The sequence below is a fragment of the Amblyomma mixtum genome, chromosome 6 (genome assembly GCF_055824585.1).
Source record: "Amblyomma mixtum isolate Tamu chromosome 6, ASM5582458v1, whole genome shotgun sequence".
Classification (NCBI taxonomy): Eukaryota; Metazoa; Arthropoda; class Arachnida; order Ixodida; family Ixodidae; genus Amblyomma; species Amblyomma mixtum.
In genome coordinates this window covers 109,547,246-109,569,167 of record NC_143017.1, presented here as the reverse complement: position 1 = coordinate 109,569,167, position 21,922 = coordinate 109,547,246, and the positions used below count along the sequence as shown (strand labels likewise).

Genomic DNA, 21,922 nt, shown 5'->3' with positions numbered 1-21,922 from the left:
TTCACCTAAGACTTTCTGCAATTTTTAAAAATAATCTATTTGAATTAGATGCGCGCTTTTTCTGGCATAGCATTGTCAGTGGTGTAGTACATCATAATGCAGCTAAGCCGTGCTAACTAGCAGGCTTGTTAACCAATATTTAATAGTTAACTTTTAAACTATTACCGTTGGGCTCCTTAATTATTGAGAGGCATGTAGCCCACCGTAAGTAATGTCCATATCCGTTTTTAGAATTTCGAGAACGCGGTTATCCTCGGCGCTGTGGCCCAACAAATTTTGGCTATTTCGACGAGTTAGGTTCACTGGAGAGGTTGCTTTGCCTGCAAGCTTCTCAAACCGCATGTATTTTGGCGCGATGTAGGCGAAATTTGTTGGGCCACAGCGCCGAGGATAATCGCGTTCTCGAAATTCTAAAAACGGATATGGACATTACTTACGGTGGGCTTCATGCCTCTCAATAATTAAGGAGCCCAATGGTAATAGTTTAAAAGTTAACTATTAAATATTGGTTAACAAGCCTGCTAGTTAGCACGTCTTAGTTGAATTATGATGTACTACACCACTGACAATGCTATGCCAGAAAAAGCGCGCGTCTAATTCAAATAGCTTATTTTTAAAAATTGCAGAAAGTCTTAGGTGAAACACCCTGTGTATATATATATATATATATATATATATATGCTACCTTGCTCATACTAGGTTTGACCACCGAACAACATGCATGCACTGGGGAAAGCCGATGCGGCGGGATATGGTTACCCTGTTTCGCGCCGTTACGCTTGTAGCCGTTACCGCGCCTGTTGTGCTCGCATGCATGTTTTCTTTACCGTACCGCTCAGCGTCCTGCGTGTTCTCCTTACTTCTGCCCCCTTTTAGAGCAAAGTGTTCACTTCCATTCGCAGCTGCTGCGACTGCACATGATCAAAAACGAGGCGGTGGCTTCGGACGAGGTGCTGGACGCGACCCGCACCGGCATCTTCGAGCGGGAGTCTGCCAGCAGCCGGCGCATGCTCTACATGCGAGTCGTCGAGGGAGAGCACGGACGGAGTGAGTGTTCCTAGCGCAGACAGCACAGCGCGGGAGGCGGGTCGGAAACGGGCACTTAAAGGGACTATGAAATAAATTTATCGAGATTACGTAAAGATAGGCAATCCATCACTCGTCATCTCAGCGCAAGAATTTTTGAGCTGGCATCAATAACAACGAAGTTATAGACGATTAAAAATCACGCTCCTCCTCTCCTCCCTGAACTCGTACGCGCCGGGCACCATAAAAAATAAAGAAAACAGCACCGGGACTGGGCACCGCCCTTGAATACGTCATTCGCTGACGTTCGGTTTACGACTTCCGGTTGTCCCACTCCCGAGGAGCAGCGTGCGTCCGCAGCGTCTCTCCGGTCTCTGCGCTTTCTTGGCTCCCGAACTCGCGACAGAAGGAGGCGGCAGAGGTAAATTGAAAACATATGCGCGAAGGCAATGCCCTGGATCGCGCTTGCCCGAGGGGGGCGCGCGGCGGCTCGAGCAGACGATTTTCACCGCTACCGGAAGTGTGCCCGTGACGTCATAGCTGCCGCGGCTCGAGTGAATGACAGCGTGTGGTGGCCTGCCGACGTCATGGGACTAGTGACGTCTATTTTCCCGATTTTGGTTCCAAGATGGCTCCCTACGAAGACACCAAACGGCCCGCGAATTTTAAAAAGTACGATTTTTAAAAATTCATAATGAATTGCCGGCTCAGTTCCGAAGACTCATACTTGGTGTCAATGCTTCTGAGCATCACTTCTAACATTTACAAGCGGCTTTTAATTCTTTGCATGGTCCATTTAAGTAGAGATGTGAGTGCCTGAAAAAAAACCTTGAAAAATTGGGGAAAAATACGTTTTCTTTAATATTTTTTTCAAGGCCCAAAAGAAGGGAAAAAAAACGCCAAAATTTCGAAACAGAGTCATCTACACTGTCTCGTCTCCCTACGCACTGTAAAAGTTGGTCGTAATGAGTTGTTTGGGAATGTGTCAGGCATCTGCATCTCCACAGGCTTGCGGGAGAGCGCGTGAAAAACTCGAATACATGCTCTCTAATCCCGACGAGAGAAAAGACTTACAACCAAGCATTTCCCTACCCTGCAGTGCCGAGTCACACTGATGCAAAGGTTTCCGTGGATTGTATCTTGTGCAATATGCCACTATCTTCTCCTGAAAAAGCATCTTTGTTTTGAATCAGAAATATAATTCGTTTCTGATTTCTGAATAACAAAGTAAATATGCTTAATGAAACGCATTTTCGTGTTTTTTTTTCCTAAAATTTCGTATTTTTCTGACAAAAAAAAAGAGTTCCTAGAAATGTCCTGAAATTTTACGTCCCTGCGCCGAAGTGCGGCATGTCGCGGAGTAGACCAAAGGAAAAAAAAGTATGAAGTCTTTTAAGCATGAAATGCTTTTAGCTCCCGTTGTCGGCAGTGTGGTGACGTCATGCCGAGACCGAGAGCCAACATCCGGGCACTGAATTCCACTCATCCGGGCACTGAAACGAGAGCATCCGGGCACCGTACGAGATTTAACGAGACTCTCTAAGAGATAGGGCCGCGCTTCCACGCCGTCCCCAAGGATGGCGCTGCGGTCCCACACTCACGCATGTAAAAGGCCGGCCGCCGCCGCGGTGGCTCAGTGGCTATGGTGCTCGGCTGCTGACCCGAAAGACGCGGGTTCGATCCCGGCCGCGGCGGCTGAATTTCTTTGGAGGAGAAATTCTAGAGGCCCGTGTACTGTGCGATGTCAGTGCACGTTAAAGAACCCCAGGTGGTCGAAATTTCCGGAGCCCTTCACTACGGCGTCTCTCATAGCCTCAGTCGCTTTGGGACGTTAAACCCCATAAACTAAACTAAACTAAACTAAAAGGCCGGCCGATGTGCCTTCAGTTTATGAAGGTTCCCCCTTTGGCAGGCAGATGTATACACGCTCGCGGAGTATTCGAACGCGCTGCAGATACATTCTTGTCTGGCCTGCGTCTCGTCGTGCCCGCGTACGCTTCTGCATCGTCCTGCATTTCATTGCCGCCACAGTCACAGCTGTTTAAGCCGAGCAGTGGAGGCTGATGAAAGGAGAGATAGGAAGCGTCTTGCGGAAAGCGATCACTTTGCGAGTGATAAGCCATAGCAGAAGACTGCTCGCCCCTGCCGACAACGCCAGGATTATGCGGCCGCTCCCGAAAGCGACAAGGCCGCCGCGGTTCGCGGCTGCCTACCTAATCCCGCACAGGCGATCGCTTCGACGCAACAAGAAGAGTGTGGTGTGGTGTGGTGTGTTGAACACTAGACCCATTTCAAGATTTTGGCTAGTACCATCTACAACCAATGTGTTATGCCCGTAAACATTTCATGCTTACTCTACTCTCGGTTACGGGAGAGGCAGATATTTTTTTTTTCTCTTTGCTGCAGTGTTTTAAGGCTTCAAGTAAATATTTGATAAGTATTGCTGAAACGTTGTACCTCTAACATTAATGATCAGCTTCAGGTGACCACATGAAAGAGAAAACGTACAGAATGCTTTATGTGGTTAATCAGCTCTGGAAGCTAGATTCAGATATGAAACACTAAAATTCTTCCTCGTTATAATCCATATTTTTTAGAGATGAACAAATCAGGTTACTTCGACACAAGAACTGAGGAAACATCATGACATCGCTATAGTGTCTTGATTCCAGTATCATTTCTATGGAATGCTTGCTTTTTGGAATCAAAATTTGTTGCTCAAAATACAGCATGAACAGTATTAGGCAGATGGATGTGCCATAGTCAGATACCGTACGCTCTTCCTACATTAGTCAGCAGAAGTGTCCACACGACTACTGCAACAGAGCCCAATTTCTTGGTAGCCTAAGCATGCAGCCACGAACAGAACGGTGTGCTCATTTCTCTATGCGACTGCAAAATGAAACCCTCAATGCCTAGAAGTGCCTTACCAGGTCAGTGAAGAAGTTGGCATCTGGCCTCTCAGCGCGTGCAGGGCAATGAAAGCTTACTTCGAAGTCCAACGCTGTTGGAGCTAGTTCTTCCTCACCTTAGCTCCTACAGATTTAGTGACCCGGACGTTAACATGCAACCCCAACCGTCCGTCATGTATTCCACTGGCTTTTATGCCCTTCCTACCAGCGGCGACACGCCCCAGGACGCTCGGCGTTGCGGCGCTTCGTTGGTCGCGTTCCAGCAAGTCAACCTGCCGTCATTTTGGTCCAACAGCCCCCGCACCTGGCTCCTGCAGCTTGAGGTGCACTCCCGTCTACGGCATATCGCCAGCCAGGAGACCAAGTTCCTCTATCTCGTTTCCTTCCTGCCTCTTGACGTCGCCGAGGAATCAGCGGATATCGTCACCTCGCCGAACACGGCCCACCCCTACGACTCGTTGAAGGCGGCTATCGCTGACCACAAGTCAGCGTCCGAGCGCAGCCGACTCCTGCAGCTCCTCACCGCTGCAGAGCTCGGTTACAGCCGCATTTCGCAACTCCCCCGTCGCATGCGCCAGCTGCTTAGAAACCCCGCCGCCCAGCAGGACACGCAGCTGCGTGAGTTTTTTCTCCAGCAGAAGAACTGAGGATTGGGCGAGTTGGTGGTGATCCATTGTACAAAAACCAGCGCTTACGAACACGGACAGAGGACAAGGGAAACAAACTGACAGCGCTGAAAGACTCCAGCGCCTCCCACAGAACACGGTCCTCGTTCTTGCAGTCGCGGGTGATCTGCTAATGGACAAGCTCGCCGAACTCGCTTACCGAGTATCGAAGGTCGTCTCGATACTCTTGCCAGGCGGCTCGATGCAGGCGGCTCGATGTCCTCGCGCCCTTGTCACGCCGTTCTGCCGAAGCTCCGGTCAGGGTGTCACTCCCCGGCACCTTCATGCTTCCCGGAGCTCCAACCACCTGACGCGCGGCAAGACACTTGGCCCTCGGCTGTGTGCTGGTACTACCATACCTTCGGCAACTCTGCTATCAAGTGCACTCATCCGTGCTCCTGATCGGTTAACGCTGCGACCGGTCACTGATGTCGGCCAGAGGTACTGGTGGACGTACATGCCGCCTGTTTTACGTTTCGGACAAAATCATTGGCGCCAGTTTCCTTGTCGGCACGGAAACACAGGTCAGCATCATACAGGTCTCTTGGGCAGATGGTCGTCGCAACGAACAGAGCTCTCCGCTCCAAGCGATAAACAACCCAACCATCTGCACGTAGGGCCAACGGTCTTTTACTCTCTACCTTGGATTTCGGCGCACGTTTCGCTGGATTTTCATTATCGCTGACATCTCGCAAGCTGCTCCCAGCTCTGAATTCCTCAGTTTCTTCCGTCTTGCGGTTGACGTGCAAGCTCATCGCGTCATAGATCTCAGCACGCATTTCTTCGTCAACGGCGTACTCTCTATCTCTACTGCTTCGGCGACGGGGCGTCGCGCTCTCATCCACACTTAGCCTTACATGAAAACCTTATCTCACCATTACGAAGCCGCACACCAGAGAGTCACCGATGACGCACTCGATCACCCATCACATCGTGACCTCTGGAGTCCCCGTGTTTGCTTGCCGCCGCCGCCTGTCTGGAGAACGCCTCGCTATGGCTCACCGCGAGTTTCAGCACATGCTTGAATTCGGCACCGTGCGCCCTTCCTCCAGCAACTGGGCATCTCCGCTCCATATGGTGCCAGAGAAAGATCCGGGTGACTGGAGAGCCTGTGGAGCCCGCTGATATTCCGAAGACAACCATTAGCACACCATTCGGCCTTTTGGATTGTGAAACGCTGCACAGACTTTTCATTGAACTATCAGCGTGCCATGTGAGGTCTTGACTTCGTGTTCACCTACCTCAATGATCTCCTCATCGCAAGCTCCTCCGGCTCTGAGCATGAAGCTCACCTGCGCGCCTTCTTTCATCGGCTTGATGATTACGACCTCGTAATCAATCCGAACAGGTGCCTCTTCGGCGTCGCTACACAAAAGTTCCTAGGCCATCTTGTCACGCCACAAGGTATCAGGCCTTTTGTGACGATTCCCCAAGTCAGCGGACGCGAAGTACACCGCAGGCGCCGTCTCCGCGGCACCCAGCTGCACGGGGAAGAAGGGAAAGGGAAATAAACGCTCCCTCGCTTTTCAAGGAGAGGAGCCAGTTTGACTCCCGCCAGCAACGTGTACTGTCGCTTTACGGGCGCCCTTTCCCGCGCCATCCTCAGGGCACGTCGGTGACCCGTCTCGGCATGCGCTTCCAAGCTCGCCCACTTACAATACTATAACAATTCTGGCGACGAGGTAAAAGTTTTCCGGCATCGCATCATCTGCAACCATGCCGACCTACGGAGCATTGGAGCCATTCCACGGGGAAGGAGGAGCCTGGACAGAGTACTTGGAGCGAGTCAAGCTCTTCTTCGACGCCAACAGTGTTCCAGAGGAGAAGAAAAGGTCCGTGTTCCTTACATGCTGCGGGTCCAGCACCTACTCCTTACTACGGAGCCTGCTGACGCCTAAGAGTCCAGATCAAGTCTCCATCGACGGTATATTCACCGTGCTGTCGGGCCACTACATTCCTAAGCCTTCCGTGTGGTCTGCCGCTTCAGATTCAACAGTCGCTCTCGTCAACCGGATGAATCTGTCAGCGACTACATAGCATCACTGAAAAAGCTTTCAGCAAACTGTGAGTACGGCACCTTCCTTCCTGACATGCTGCGGGACAGACTCGTTTGCGGCATTAATGACGTGCCAATGCAAAGGCGCATGCTTGAAGAGCCAAACCTGACGTTCGAGTCTGCAGTCAAGGTCCTAGTTGCAATCGAGACGGCGAAAAAAGACTCAAGCATGTTGATGCAAGCCCAGGGCATGGCCGAAGCGCAGCCAGTTCACAGTGCGATGCGAGCGCAAATGAAACAGACAAGTTGTTATCGCTGTGGAGAGCCGCACTACGCAACAGTATGCCAGCACGTAAAATCCCGGTGCAACGCATGCAGCAAGATCGGGCATCTGGCCAGAGTATGCCGCTCAAGGGCTACCGATACGAAGCAAAAGAACGTGTCAATGAAGCACAATACGCAGAGGCAACAAAAGCAGCCAGTTCACAGCCTTGCAGAGAGTGGAAATGTTCCTGAAATCCAGTCACAGGTCTACGAGACGTGGCAGATGAAAAGCGACCAAACAATTCCTCCGTTTGTCGCAGTTTTACAAGTCGCAGGAAGACCTCTTAGAATGGAGCTGGACACGGGGGCCAGTGTCTCCGTAATGGGGGAGACCGAATTCCAACGGCGGTTTCCTGAGCTCTCAGTAGATCCATCAGACGTGATTCTGAAGAGTTATTGCGGAAGACTGACACCCGTTAAGGGCAAGGTTACCGTTCCAGTCCAGTTCTGGCGAAGAGAGGCAACACTACCTTTGTTTGTAGCTCCGGACCAGTGTCCAACTCTTCTCGGACGAAACTGGATCAGTGCGCTGCAGCTGAACCTCAATGACGTCCGATCCGTTGACTCACTTACGAGCATTGACGAGCTGCTGACTTGCTACAAGGACGTATTTTCAGAGGGACTAGGCACATTCAAAGGCCAAGAACACCAGAGAATGGGAAGGAAAGCACAGTCTAATCCGTGGCCGTTTCCGAAGAAACCATGGTCTAGACTGCATGTCGACTTTGGTGGTCCATTTCAAGGGCACTACTTTTTTGTGCTAGTCGATGCCTACTCTAAATGGGTAGAGGTGGTTCCCGTTCATGCACCTTCAGCGGACGCCACAATTCGATGCCTGCGAAGCATATTTTCCACACATGGCATTCCAGACATCATTGTCTCCGACAACGGCACCGCATTCACCAGCGAGAAGTACGCTGACTTCTTGAGCAAGAGCGGCATACGGCGTATTCTTATCCCGCCATACCACCCGGCATCGTACGGAGCAGCGGAACGCGTCGTGCAGACAATTAAGGGGAAGCTCAAGAAGGCAGCGCCTGGAGATTTCCAAACAAACATCGACAGGATCCTGCTTTCTTACAGAACAACGCCGCACGCGTTTACTGGGTCCCCTCCCGCTGAGCTCCTTATGGGCAGGCAACTGCAAACGCCCATTCAACGAATGCACCCCGGCCTAAGGGCTCATGTGGACTTCAAACAATTGAAGCAAAAGATGCGCTGCGACAGCAACGCACGCAAAAGCTCTTTGCCTTCGTCCGGCGAGCCCGTCTTTGTTCGAAACTTCCGACCAGGCCCAGCTTGGATTGCCGGAACGGTTCGCCATCCCACAAGTTCTTCGTCGCTTCAAATACAGCTCGAAGACGGACCGCTGTGGAACAGACACGCGGACCATGTGCGACCGCGAAGGACCCCCGGCGTTCTCTCCGACGACGAGGAGCCTCTTCCTGCACTGGCAGCGACAACGGACACGGAACAGCTGTGCCCACCTCGCTGCTCATTAAGCACCGAGCCGTCTACAACAGCCTCGGCGCGGCAACAGCAGTCAAGTGCGGCCCCTTTGCACCCCCAGCTTCGTCGGTCTTCCCGGGTCCGGAAGCCTGTTATCTACTACTTACTATAGAGGCGTAAACAAGCGCCGCTCGACAACAGTGCCGTGCAGCAGGCTTCATAACAAAGGGAGGAGTGTGACGATTCCCCAAGTCAGCGGACGCGAAGTACACCGCAGGCGCCGTCTCCGCGGCACCTAGCTGCACGGGGAAGAAGGGAAAGGGAAATAAACGCTCCCTCGCTTTTCAAGGAGAGGAGCCAGTTTGACTCCCGCCAGCAACGTGTACTGTCGCTTTACGCGCGCCCCTTCCCGCGCCCTCCTCAGGGCACGTCGGTGACCCGTTTCGGCATGCGCTTCCAAGCTCGCCCACTTACAATACTATAACACCTTTCGACATATATTGGGTTGGGGCGACCTAAAAAGAAATAAAAATAATAAGCCCCAGAAAATTCTAGTTAATTCAAGATCTGTCACCCCCTACTTCACTTAAAAAGCTCATAGAATCCTTGGGCCTTCGGAACTTTCATCGCCGCTTTCCTCCGTCGTGAAGCCTCTGATCGACCTTTTGCTACGAAAAAAATGGCTGAGGCTTAACTTGGTTAAGCCTGGAAAATGCGAATCATCATCGTGTCGCGTAATTTGGAGGCGCACAACCACAGCGACGGCGCGAGGTGGGCCCCCGTTTCTCCACTGTCGTGACGTCATGTATCACGTGATTTGGAGGAGCACAACCACAGCGACGGCGCGAGGTGGGCCCACGTTTCTCCACTGCCGTGACGTCATCGTGTCACGTGGTGTGGCATCATCGTGTCACGTGATTTGGAGGCGCATAACCACGGTGAAGGGCTGAAGTGGTAGCTAAAGTAGTATGCTTCGCATAAAAAGGTCCGGCTGCGCCACCTGAGTAGACTGATGATGCTGCATCTTCGTTCGCCACTTCCAAGATGCGCTCGCAGGCGCCACTATACTCATAAATCCCGTTCCTGACACTCCGCTTCGTCGCGTCACCGATGCATCGAGCAGTTCAATCGGCGCAGTTCTCGAGCAGCACCTCTGTTTGGCAGCCTCTCGTTTTTTTCTCCCAAAAGCTGAAGCCACCTGAGGCTAAATACAGCACCTTCGATCCCGCACTCCTCGCGGTGTATCCCGCCATTAAGCATTTTCGACACTTCCTGGAGGGCCGGGACTTTCACGTCGTCACAGACTATAAGCCCTTGCCGTTCGCTTTCCAACGGAATCACACCACCTACACTGCACGCGAGATCCGCCAACTGTGGTACATCTTCGAGTTTCAGACGCCCATGGGCGGGAAAATTCTGCTGCTGCTGACGCACTCACCTGTGTCGGTGCCCTGACGTCGCATTCTTCAGGGGATATGGAGGAGCTAGCAGCCGCCAAGCGCAACGGCCCAGAGTTGCATCGCCTTCATTCCTTATCCACGTTTCTGTCCTTCGCGGATTGTCCACTGCCGTTTTTCTCCACGTTGATTAGGTGCGAGACATCCACTGATGTCCTCCGGCCCTACGTATATTTGGCTTTCCGTTGTGCCATTTTTGACCATCTGCACCACGTGAGCCACCGCGGTAGTCGTGCGACGCAGAATCTGGTCACATCTCGCTTCCTTTGGCCAAGCGTCAATGCCGACATACGTCGCTGTGCGCTAGTCTATCTTCAGGGCCACACGTCAAAGTTCACTGGAATACAGTCACGCCTGCCCCTCCTCTTCGGCCACCCGACGACAGGATTTCCCACGTCCACATAGGCCTTGGTGGTTCCCTTCCTTCATCACGTGAGGCCTGTTACCTGCTCACATGTGTGGATCGCTTCACCCGCTGGCACTAGGTGTTGCCTATTGCTGACACTACAGCCTTCATGGTCGACTGGGTGCCTCGTTTCGGCTGCCCCTCTGTCGTCACCACTGACCGGGGCCGCCAGTTTTAACGATCCTGTTCACCGCACCCTTGCCATCACACTGGGCGCCCGCCACATCTTTATGACCGCCTACCATCTCTCGGCTAATGGCATGGTGGAATGTCTTCATTGACCACTGAAGGCTGCCTTTACCACTTATAAGCCTAGGGAATGCTGGTGCGATCACCTTCCTGTCGTGCATCCGGGGATCCGCTCAGCACTGAAGGCTAGCCAAGGCTACTTTTCTGCTGAATTTGTTTAAGGCGTTCCCCTGTTCCTCCCTGGAGAATTTTTCTCGCCTTCGTCCCCTCCATTCAACCATGATGCTTTCACCTACCTCCGGGACCGGACTTGCGCAACACGTTTCGACACATTACTCCTGTCATCCCTGCTGACCGTCACCCTCGGTCTATGTTCCAGGATCCAGGTCTATGGCCAGGATCTGGGCTCCTGCAGCCATGCTTTCGTTTCGCCTGACCACGTCCATCCACTCCTAACGCCGGCCTACGATGGACCCTTCCGTGTGCTCCCGTGTGCTCCCTCGTATGACTAAGGCGTTCATGCTAGACATAAACGGTCGTGAAGTCGTCGTACCTGCTAACAGGCTCAAATCTGCCTATGCCGTCGTTCCTCAGCCCGTGGTCCCGCCACTCACCTTCGCTTCGACCCTGCCACACACCTCTGTGGCCTCATCAAATCATGTCCATTGGGCGGCTCCTGTGGCTACCGCTGTACGGGGGGGGGGGGGGGGGGGGGGGGGGGGGGGGGGGGGGGGGGGGGGGGAGAGCCCTGTAGCGCCTCTCGCTTCGCGCTCTAGTCGCAGGCCAAAACTGACGCCGTGTGCGGCGCCGGTCAATGCAAAATGAGTTGATACTAGGCCCCGCAGGGCGTGCAGCGCAATAAAAGCTCAGTTCGGAGCCCAACGCTGATGGAGCTATAGTTCTTTCTTGCCTTACCTCCGACGGCCTCTTGTCCGGGAAGAAATTCAGGTTTTTCGTGATTTCGTTGTTCTGAAAACTTTTGTGGGCACCTCTACATAGCAGCTGTAATAGTCACTAAAGAGGCAGTTATGTACTTTTTGTATTGGAAGCAGCATAGTTAGCACAAAAGGTACAAAAAATTTACCGTGTATAAAATGCTGACGTGTGTAGCATAATGAATGCAGAGATAATACAATGAAAAAAAAAGACAGCTGTAAAGACAAAACGTGAGCAAAAGTAGGTAAAAAAAAACGCACGTCTAGAAGGAAATAGGTCTAACAAAAGGTGTGCAGTTCACATGCCGTATGTGAACATAAACAATTCAAAACATTACTTTTTCCCTCTCCGTCAGAAAAATTAGTGTGGTTTTTCTATAGAAAACTTTTCGCTTGCATGGCCTCGGGCACATGACGCCGCCACTTTGCTCTTTGCTGCAGGCATACATCCTGTCATCTGCGCGAACATGTACAGCCTAGCAGCAAGATTTTTTGTGGAACATTTGTGGAACAGGCACACATAGGTACCCTGGCGTGTCAGCTATGGTTGGCTTCCAACCAAAGCGCCTGTAGGTCTTCGCGTACTCAAGAAAGAGCAAGCTTGCCTGACCTGAACACACAAAGGAAGCTCCCGCATATGTCATTTCATTTCACTTCGGTTCTTCTTTTCATCTGATTCTTGTAGAGCTACAGTTGTGCCGCTCGTGACAATGCACTTCATCATCGAAGCAGTTATTGCTCAGCAAAGTGCCATTTCGTCACGCGTGCTAGAAGAAAAATCTAGGACGGTGCATAAACGTAACCTAATTTGCCGACCAAGAGGCAAGTTTAGTTTGGCAGTATCCCGCGATTTTCTCACAAAGCCGAATAGAAGCGGCGTGCGTGCACCGGTAGGCGTGGCGGCTCCGAGTGCAGCAGGCATTCGCATCAAAAACGATCATCGCTCCGTGTCGCTTGGTGTGCGCTCACGATCGGAGCGAGGCAGGCGCCTGCAGCATAAAGCGACTGCACGAAAACGCGCTTATCGACGACGCTTTTGCCCGGATGACGAAAGGTTGAGCTCGGCAAAAGCGCTCCCGCCGGACGTCGTCAGAGGGTCAGCCATTCACTGCGACCGCTTGGTACGCGCGCTGCTGGGCGCCGGCCTCAAACATTTGCGAAGGCCGAATGTTGGACGGAAGTTTAAAAAAGAAAACCAAAAGGGGAGCAGCCAGAGAAATGTAGCATCATGGAGAAGAGCCACTTCCGATGCTTTAAAACATGAACATGCGCTGTTGGTTTTGCTGCGACAAGGCGACCCAAAAACACTGCTCAGCCGCGACTGAGTGGTTAAGGTGCTCTCCTGCTCACCCGAAAGACGTGGGTTCGATCCCGGCTGCGGCAGTCGCATTTCGATGGAGGCGAAAGTCTAGAGGCCCGTGTAAGTGCGGAGATCGAGCACGTAAAAGAACCCCAGTTAATCGAAATTACCCTGAGCCCGCAGCTAGCTCATAGCTTGAGACGCTTTGTGACGTCACACCCCATAAACCGAACTAATCCAAACCAACCTAAAAAACACAGCTCACATCTCGGTTCACCTGCGACCTAACTCTTCCCGCTTGAACGATGTCAAAAACGACCATTTCCACTTTCTCATTTCTCGCCTTCCAAGGCCATAATGATTAGGAGCTGCTGGGCATGCTTGCCTCGCACCCTTGTGAACTACGCCTTGCATGTAGGTGTCTTTAGTGAACGAATGTAGCTTCTCTTTTGGGTTATCTGTAAGGAGTGGAATATGTCATTCGAAATGGCGTTGCCCCGCGATGAATGCGTTCGGCAATTGCTCACGCATCGGGGGCTAATAGTAGCCTTGTCTTCGGCCCACTCATGGAGTTAAAAATATGTTAACATACTCAAAAACTGTGTTCAGCACGCATTTAAATATATGGATTTTAGAGAAGCTTGGGTATCTTGATTTTTTGCCTCCACGCTCCGTCATACAAAAGTTTCGGCGTTTTTTTTTACTTACTTTTACCGCTACAGGCCTCATCTGAATTTTCTCTGTATCGCTCTACAGTGGGATAGTTGGTTCAACCGGAATTAAGTTGCATATTCAGTTCTCTCCGAAATTACATGCACATTTGTATATGTGTTCGAACACACTACGCATCTCGTTTTAAGCATGAAATGCGTTTAGCTCCCGTTGTCGGCAGTGTGGTGACGTCACGCCGAGACCGAGAGCCAACATCCGGGCACTGAATTCCTCTCATCCGGGTACTGAAACGAGAGCATCCGGGCACCGTACGAGATCTAACGAGACTCTCTAAGAGAGAGGGCCGCGCTTCCGCGCCGTCACCAAGGATGGCGCTGCGGTCCCACACTCACGCACGTAAAAGACCGGCCGCTGGGCCTTCAGCTCATGAAGGCCTTTGGCAGGCAGATGTATACACGCTCGCGGAGTATTCGAACGCGCTGCAGATACATTCTTGTCAGGCCTGCGTCTCGTCGTGTCCGCGTACGCTTATGCATCGTCCTGCATTTCGTTGCCGCCACCGTCACAGCTGCTTAAGCCGAGCAATGGAGCCAGATGAAAGGAGAGATAGGAAGCGTCTTGCGGAAAGCGATCGGTTTGCGAGTGATACGCAACAGCAGAAGACTGCTCACCCCTGCCGATAACGCCATGATTATGCGGTCCCTCCCGAAAGCGACAAGGCCTCCACGGTTCGCGGCTGCCTACCTAAGCCCGCACTATTGCAGGCCATCGCTTCGACGCAACAAAAAGAGTGTGGTGTGGTGTGTTGAACACTAGGCCCATTTCAAGATTTTGACTAGTACCATCTACAACCAATGTGTTATGCCCGTAAACATTTCATGCTTACTCTACTCTCGGTTACGGGAGAGGCTGATATTTTTTATTCATAATATGCAAACACAAAACGCAGGAAAGAAAGCTTCGTCGAGGATCGAGACCGTTGAGCAACGTGCGCTCCTGACACCCTTTGACGCTAGCTTTTCTTTCTGAGTTGAGCAATAGGCGCTCTTGAACAAAACATTCAAATCGACATACTCACTACCGTGGCCATCTTAGTTGCTTGCGGCGTGTATCCTCTCTCGGAACTTGTGAAATAGCAGTTCCTGGGGGACAAACCTTCGTTAGTTTCTACAGCGTACAAGAGCATTTGAATCTATCGCTGGTATGTGCACTTGTTATAGGTACCTGCGTTTTCGAATGTGTACATATTGATTCCATTCGTTCTTTTTTTTTTTATTCGTGGTTTGCAAATGCTTATTGTTTGTGCAATTTCTTCATAACTGTAGACAAGGTTGTTGCAACCTGTTAGAGTGTTTATTTCAGTAAAGTTTCTCGCTCACATGTTTCTGCCCCAGGTCTGGCTGAACCGAGCTTTTACCAGCTCAGGCAATAAAAAAATAGCTCCTGTTGCTTACACTGCTCATTTACTGTTTCACGCTATCTTCAGCCTAGGCGAAGCAGTGCACTGTATTAGGGACGGCTCGGCGCGACCAGAAACGGAACAGCAAGGCAGTTAGAATAAAATCAACAGAAACGCCGAAGAAACTATAAAAACGTGAAAGTATATTAGTAGTAAGTGGTCAGAAATGAAAGTGCAGAAAGGCCAGAAAGTGCAGCTATCACTTCCGATCACTGCCATTACAGATGCGACGTACACGAAAATTGGTCTTGGGAGGATAGCGGAACGGACAGCGGAGCGTCTTCTTGCGTTTTGCTGGCAGTGTGGTGCACCGTTGGTGCCTACTGTCGCTTCAAAGCAGAATGGCTTCGAAGGGCGCGCTTTGCAAGCGCTGAAATTGGCTTGCTGCGTGATACAAAGCCTAACCTGCAGACTGCGCCGATTGCTGCCTGAAACATATTTTCCGTATTTTCAGCGGCAAAACTTCCATATCTCAGAATTTCGTCGCGAAGTCCATTCGAGATAAACAGTGACAAGCACAATACCTATTGAAGTTTATTATGCGGAGTAAAAAACTCGACCTCATTCAAGTTTCGAGACATGCGAATTCACGTATATACATTAATAAACGTTTACGTATTTATGCTAGTAGTTGCTCTAAAATGCTCATGCTACTGCTCCAAAATCATTATATTTTTGCTCCGCAGCTGCTCCAGAATGCACATTTTCTCTCCGAAGCTGCTACAGAACGCATATCATTCCGCTCCAAGAGCTGTTGAGAACCTTACTTTGGCAGTCCCACCCGTGCACCTTTGTATCGCCGGGAATAGCCCTTCCGCTAGCGTTGCCTCATTGTGAAGCAGTGCTTGAGCGCAAATTCCTTGAGTGAGCAGCTGCACCAAATAGCATGCATCCAACGTGACCATGTGATTTACCACGTGCTCGTGACGCTTTCTCGCAGCGCTGACGGTGGAAGGCGGCGGCGTAAACGCCACTGCTGTGCAGGCGGACATCGGAGCCACCAACGGAGTGATCCACATCATTGACCGCGTGCTTGGGATGCCCTCCCACACCATTTACGAGAAGATCAGCAGCGACCCCGAGCTTAAGTGAGAACCACAGCGCGTCTTTTCTTTGAAGACTGCAGTGAAATGACTCGGCCTCACTGCTAAAGGGAGGTTCAGAAGGCGCGATATTGGCCCGCGGACCAGGTGTCACGTGACGTCTAACTCCGGTCCGTGAGCTTCGTTCCTTGTCCGCCATGTTGGCGAACGTAGCACGGCGAAAGACCGCGCGCATGCCTTGCCCGCGCATCGCCACCTGCAATGGCGAAAGTCTGACCAGGTGGCGGTAAGTGTATTAGGCATTCGCGTGGTCTTTCTCTGTGCACGGGCCAGGCGCGGGCCCCACGGAGCGGAAGTGGAACGTTAAGGCCGATTCACACGACGGTCCGTTCGCCCGCGGCCCGCGCATCCCGTGTTCATAGGCGCGCTGACCAGGCCGCGCACCGACAGCGCGCCTCTCAATGTGGTGACGCATGAACACGTATTGCGCGGGCCGCGGGCGAACGGACCGTCGGGTGAATCGGCCTTTACACGACGCAGGTCCGCGGACCTTAAACGATGTTACCTTGTTGGCAAAAAGTCGATGAAGGACTGCAGAATCACAGACTGCCTTGTGTACATTAATAACAGTCGCTTCCTTCTTGCAGCTGTTCATGTGTACTCCTGTCTGTAAAAATTCTTTAAACAGCTATTCTGTAAGATGTTGTGGTACACCTCTGAGGACACGGCTGCCATTAGCTAGCTACCACTCAGTATATGATGTAATGCTCCAATTTGTTGCATGGAATCAAAGGTAAAACGTTTTGCCGGCGCTGAACACATAAGAGCGCAGTGACAGCCGCCGCCTCTTCTCGTTCAGGGACACCAGGCGATTCGCTCAACACAAAGGCTGGATTGAGCGGCTCAAGAACACCGACAAGCGGTACACCTTCTTCGCGCCGAGCGACAACGCCTGGCATGACATCAAGCTCGAGTTCCCGTCCGAGTACAAGCAGCTGTCCATGGACCAGTTCGGATATCACGCCGAGAAGGTGAGTCTATAGAGTCGCCGGTCCTTATTCGGCTTGAATGCCGGTTACGGTAGCAGTCGACAGTTCTGCCGTTCGAAGCGCGTACGGGAGTTGCGAGCTTGGCTGATCGGGCTAGTTGGTAATTCATGACAGCTATAAATACAACACAGCGCAACATAAGACACGGGCGATGAAAATATGAGACACCATCGCTCTGTGGTGTGCCGTCCTTTCTGGGACGTCTTTTCTTCGTCCATGCGGTGTCCCGTTTTTCCTCTGTCCATGTCTTAAGTTGAGCTGTGTTGTATTCCTAGCAGTACGGGAGCTATCAGTAGGTAAATTGTGGCGTGAGCTTTTGAGCAATGTCGACATCATTTGTTAGTCGAAATTCAGTTTTGCCTTATGCTTTTTGGGTTCTGCTGTTTTCAAACTGTTTTGTCTAATACTTAAAAAAACAATTCATTGCAATTGGAGGTCTAGGAACGGTACTGCTCAGAAACGTCAACTCAGAAAATCTATAATTCCCCATTTTGCAGCTTGGAAGAGTTTCTTGCGGTTACGCAGATGTTTACGCTTCCTCTCGTCGAAGACACCCTCGCGTAATATTTTCGTCAGCGCAAGGGCTGATAACCAGCTTTGGTGGACCCAAATAAATCGTTCACAAAGGCCTTCGTTCGATCGTTTACCGTTACACCAACAGCGTCCGAAAGACAAGGCCCCGAAGCCTCCTCACTGTGTTGTTGCCACAGGAACGTGTCTGCTCCCGTACTTTGTGTCAGATGCTGTTCTCGGCCGTAATCGTAGATCTACTGCAAAAATAGTGGATGTATCAATGTTCATTGCACTGCTTTTCTCCAGAGTAGCTGAAAATAACTATTTTAGCTTACAGGTAACAGCGGACTACAGTAGTGAGTGCACTGTCGCTGGCTCTCACGCTGCCCTCAGTGCCTGCATTTCATTACACATATGTAACAACCACACCTTGTTACACCCACGTAGTGACAGATGTATCCGGAAGGCATATTTAGCACTGGTTTTTATCATTTCTTTCTAGTGAAGAAAAGCACAGTGCAAAAAATGTGCTCATAAACGTACACGCTATCTCTCGCCGCAATGTTTACAATCAAGAGGATTTTTTGGATACGAGGTTTGAGAGCATGCATTTGCCGGGAAATAAAAAAAAACTATATCGTCATTTTGACTCTTCCAGATTCTTGAACGCCATTTGATAGTAGGAAGGGAAATACCCCAGATGGAGCTGGAAAACTTAAAATCCATTGAGACAGCCAGGGGCAAGATGGACGTGAGGAATGTTAACGGTGAGTACAACGTTCCCCCTCTGCCGATAGCTGTCGATCGCCAAGTCAATGAGCCATTAACTTTATTTAAAAAACTACAGTCGTTTGTAAACCTCATTGTGCCAGGCGGTATGGAGGCGTCTGCTAGCCCAAGGAAGAGAGAAAGAAAATGAAAAGAAAACTACGACACAAGCACTGACTTTCACCATTTGAAACTTGAAATTTTTTTAAAGCTAACTTTCGATAATTGAAAGTTCACCTTATAATGGGTTGAAAGTTGACCTCCTGTGTCGCTGTTTTCCTCGTTCTGTCTCCGTGTTTTCATGCGCTAGCGCTTTCCCAACTTGTCGTTATTGCAGCTTTGAATACTAGCCTCATTGATCCGCGCGCAAGAGACTCTCTCGACGTCACTGCAGTTGGCTTGTCAAAACGTCCGATGGTGGCGGAACCTGTATTTCATTTTGTTTACATTTTCAATGTTCTCAAAGCCCCGTTAGCGTTGAAAGTATCCTCTTTTCTACTTCTTAAAACGTGTTAATCTATCGACACAAGCGAACTCTAGTCTATCCACAGCATCCTTTTAGCAGCAACCAGTGCCTGCTGGCCGTGCCCGCATTTGTAGTCAGTCCTGAATCGGTGACGGGTGCTCCCTGTTGCCTCGCGAGCTATGGCAGCTGTGCCGGTGGGCGCAGTGAGAGCAGTGGCTCCCCCTTGTGCTTCGCAGGCAAGATCCACCTGCTGTGGGAGGGCCGCGAGGCGGTCGTTGTGCGCCCAGACGTACAGGCCACCAACGGAGTCATCCACGTGATCAGCAAGGTGATGATGCTGCGCAGGGACATGACTTCGGCGGCCGCTGCGCTGGCAACACCGTGGGTCGCCGTGTTGCTGGGGCTGGCCGCGGGGCTCGTACTCCGGACGCGCGCCTGAGCCCAGCGGCCGCCGCACTCATCTTCTCCCCCTCCCCCTCCCCACCACCTCTTCTCGTGTCCGCCGTTCTGTTCTGGCGCGGAACGCAGCGCCGTGGCGGCAACCGTGCCAGGGGTACACCTCAGTTAACTCGTTCTCTTTCCGAACACGTGTGTGTGTGTGTGTAAGTTCGGATGCTTTGGCTGGCGCACGAAAACTGGTAGCTCTTCAAGGATGGGTGATGTAGACTCTTCAGCTTAAACAACAACAAAAGGCGCTTCTTGTCGAAGTTGTGCGCTCTCTTTGCCGTTCGCTTTGGCCCGTTTTAGTGTCATTAACGTTGACTTCGATGTTCGATACCCCCTTCCTTCCTGTTTATAACCGTTTCTCTTCTGGTCAACGGTCCTAGTGGCCGAGAAACGCCCATCTCTGGAGAGCCATATTCACGAGTGCTCAGTGGTCACAGTGTGCTGGCTTTACGCAGCGGGGTGAGAGAAGCCAATAATGCAACACATTCCGTGCCCCTCGTCTAACGGCCGGGCACAAGAGAAAGCCGTTCGGGTGGCGGGAGCAACCGGAGCCCGCGGGTGCGTCGAAGCACGCATGTCCCCGGGGGAGTGCCAAGCAGAGCTTGGCAGTCTGCTCCGCCCAGAGCTGCCACAGAGGAAGCTGCCTTTGCTTTGCTGCCGCGGACGCAGTTTGTCCTGGCGTTCAGTGGCGTTGGCGGCGTTTTATTGTCACACATTTTTAGGTCGGCATCTCCATCACAAATAATTGCCCTGTACATACGCACATTCTGCGGGGTGTCCCTAAAAACGCTTGCGATATGGCGCAGCTATCCCGACACTGTGCTGCTGTTCACGGTTTATCAGCACCAGCTTTTGTTTGCAGCCGTTTAGCTAAAGCTCACTTTTCTAGCCGACTCGAGTCAGTCGCTTTTTTTTTCGCCGGTAGATAGGGCAGGAAAGCATTTCGTTTCTCTGCGAATGACCCGGATCTAGACTGTGCTGCCAGCATGAGCAAATTGTACAGCCCGTGTGTGATGTCACGAAGTCTGTGTGAAGCTTCCATTTCAAGAGAGCTGACTCAGTGCGCCAGATGTGTTGTCTAGCGCAAATACCGAATTGCTTCTGGCCACCTCATTGCATTGGTAAGCATTAGCTGGCGCTGTTCTCAAGTCTGCTTCGTAAAGTCAACAGGGCATAATAGCGTGTCCACGTTTGAGGGAGAGTGTACGCCTGGATTGTGAAATTCTAAGTCACAGCTCTTCTCTGCTGTCACTTTGAACAAACGGTATTTCGGCTGCTTTCAAATGTAGAGTAAGAATGTGTCACATGAATTCAAGGAAGGTCATATTTTTTATTTCACATCTTATTTCAGACGGCTTTCATCCGCGAAGCTTCGTCAGCTACTTTGATACCACAGAGATTAAAACTTGTTGCGTCTCTCTCGTGATTCCTTGGACACCTTGTATATAGGGATATACATTATAAGCGTATCTCTTGTTCACGCAACCCGCAGAGATATTTTGGTGGCTACCATCCTTGGTGAACAGTTGGTGTACAGTAGTGTCACTTAATGTTGAAGCGTTTCTTTCTGCTCAATTTAAATTCCCTTACAAGTATAGCATATATGTACACACATACTGCAGACGCGCTCTCTCTCTATCTTTCTCATATGCATCAATATCTGTATGGAATACTCCATTGTTCTCCCACGTTTCTCGAGCTTCGAGTATTTGTGCGGCTTTGTTTTCCGTGAAGAGGGGGCCGCGCCCCTTACGCAGTGTTTTTGCTTTTCGCGTCTGAGGCGACATAGCTTTCTGTTTCGTGTCCTGGTAGTACCAAAGAATAAAAAGGTAACTATGCTCCAACTAAGAATACTATTTTTCTGTCTGGGGCTCCTGTCGGCGAGGATCAGCCAATCGGAAGGCGCGACGCAGCATTCCCAATCGCGCCTCTCGCCTGGCTGATTCGCGCGGCAGCGACCCCGGTGTGATATGGGCGCCAAAAGCGGCACATTGGGTCTGAGAAATTCACCAGCAGCGTAGCTTGTTTCCGGCCAGGCTGCCTCGAGGTCACAAGGCCTGTCGCTGCCGGCAGGTTGAGGGATCCCTGGCTGGGACGGAGTCAGAAAGCGGTGTGTAAGATTCCTGCGATCAGGTCAGCAGAGAGGGTCTTATTTTTTATACACGTTGTTGTTGGTTTGTTGCGATAGTTGCTGCTATTTATATAGACGCATAGTATTTCATTTCGCTGTTTCATTTTGGTTGGCTAACCGAGTGCTGGTTGTCGAAATAGCGGTTCCCTTGGGCTTCTCACAAATCTGGCCTCGTGCCCCACGCAAGGATCAGGGTGCGCGCACCTCTGGTATTTACACGAGAACAACACTGCCATATTTTGAACGCATGTCGAACCAAGTGTGTCAAGGTGTGGGTCCATCTAATTTAATTGTACATCCCCAGCATACACAGAACGCAAGTTCTCCATGATTACCATTGTGCGATAATGTTGCGGAGAAACATGTTTTTTGTGCAAAGTATGAGTGTAAACCGAAAGATTAAATAAAATAGTGCTTCAAATGTTGACCAGCCATTCGCTTCCGCTTGGCGCTTTCCTTTGGTTCGCATAATGCCAAGCCTGCTCGTCTCGCTTCGTGCGCTCTTCTTCATTTCAACACGCGAAGGAATGGACCTCGTGGACTCGGCTTTGCTTTGTTTCCCGAGATGCCCTGGGGCGTAGATCTCGGAGGGTAGGAAGGAATATGTGGCAGTGCAACGTTTTCGTGACGCTTGAGCTGGTTGCTGGCTGGGTCATGCTAAATAAGCGCGACTCCGCAAGCTGCCCGCCTCACATTTTCAGGTGCCTAGAAGCTT

General features: G+C 51.1%; 1 protein-coding gene and 1 pseudogene across 1 annotated transcript in view; both read left to right on the top strand.

Moving 5' to 3' along the window:
- Fas1 (fasciclin 1 Fas1 domain-containing) overlaps positions 1 to 21,632 on the top strand; it is a 59,734-nt gene extending 38,102 nt beyond the window's left edge. The window contains exons 9-13 of the mRNA XM_089548750.1: positions 903 to 1,047; positions 15,731 to 15,878; positions 16,693 to 16,864; positions 18,054 to 18,162; positions 18,866 to 21,632. Coding sequence (XP_089404876.1) covers positions 903 to 1,047; positions 15,731 to 15,878; positions 16,693 to 16,864; positions 18,054 to 18,162; positions 18,866 to 19,068 — 777 coding nt within the window. The 3' untranslated portion in view covers positions 19,069 to 21,632. The remainder of the gene's footprint in view (positions 1 to 902; positions 1,048 to 15,730; positions 15,879 to 16,692; positions 16,865 to 18,053; positions 18,163 to 18,865) is intronic.
- On the top strand, positions 4,713 to 5,743 carry LOC149340010 (uncharacterized; annotated as a pseudogene).
- Positions 21,633 to 21,922: the final 290 nt, after the last annotated feature.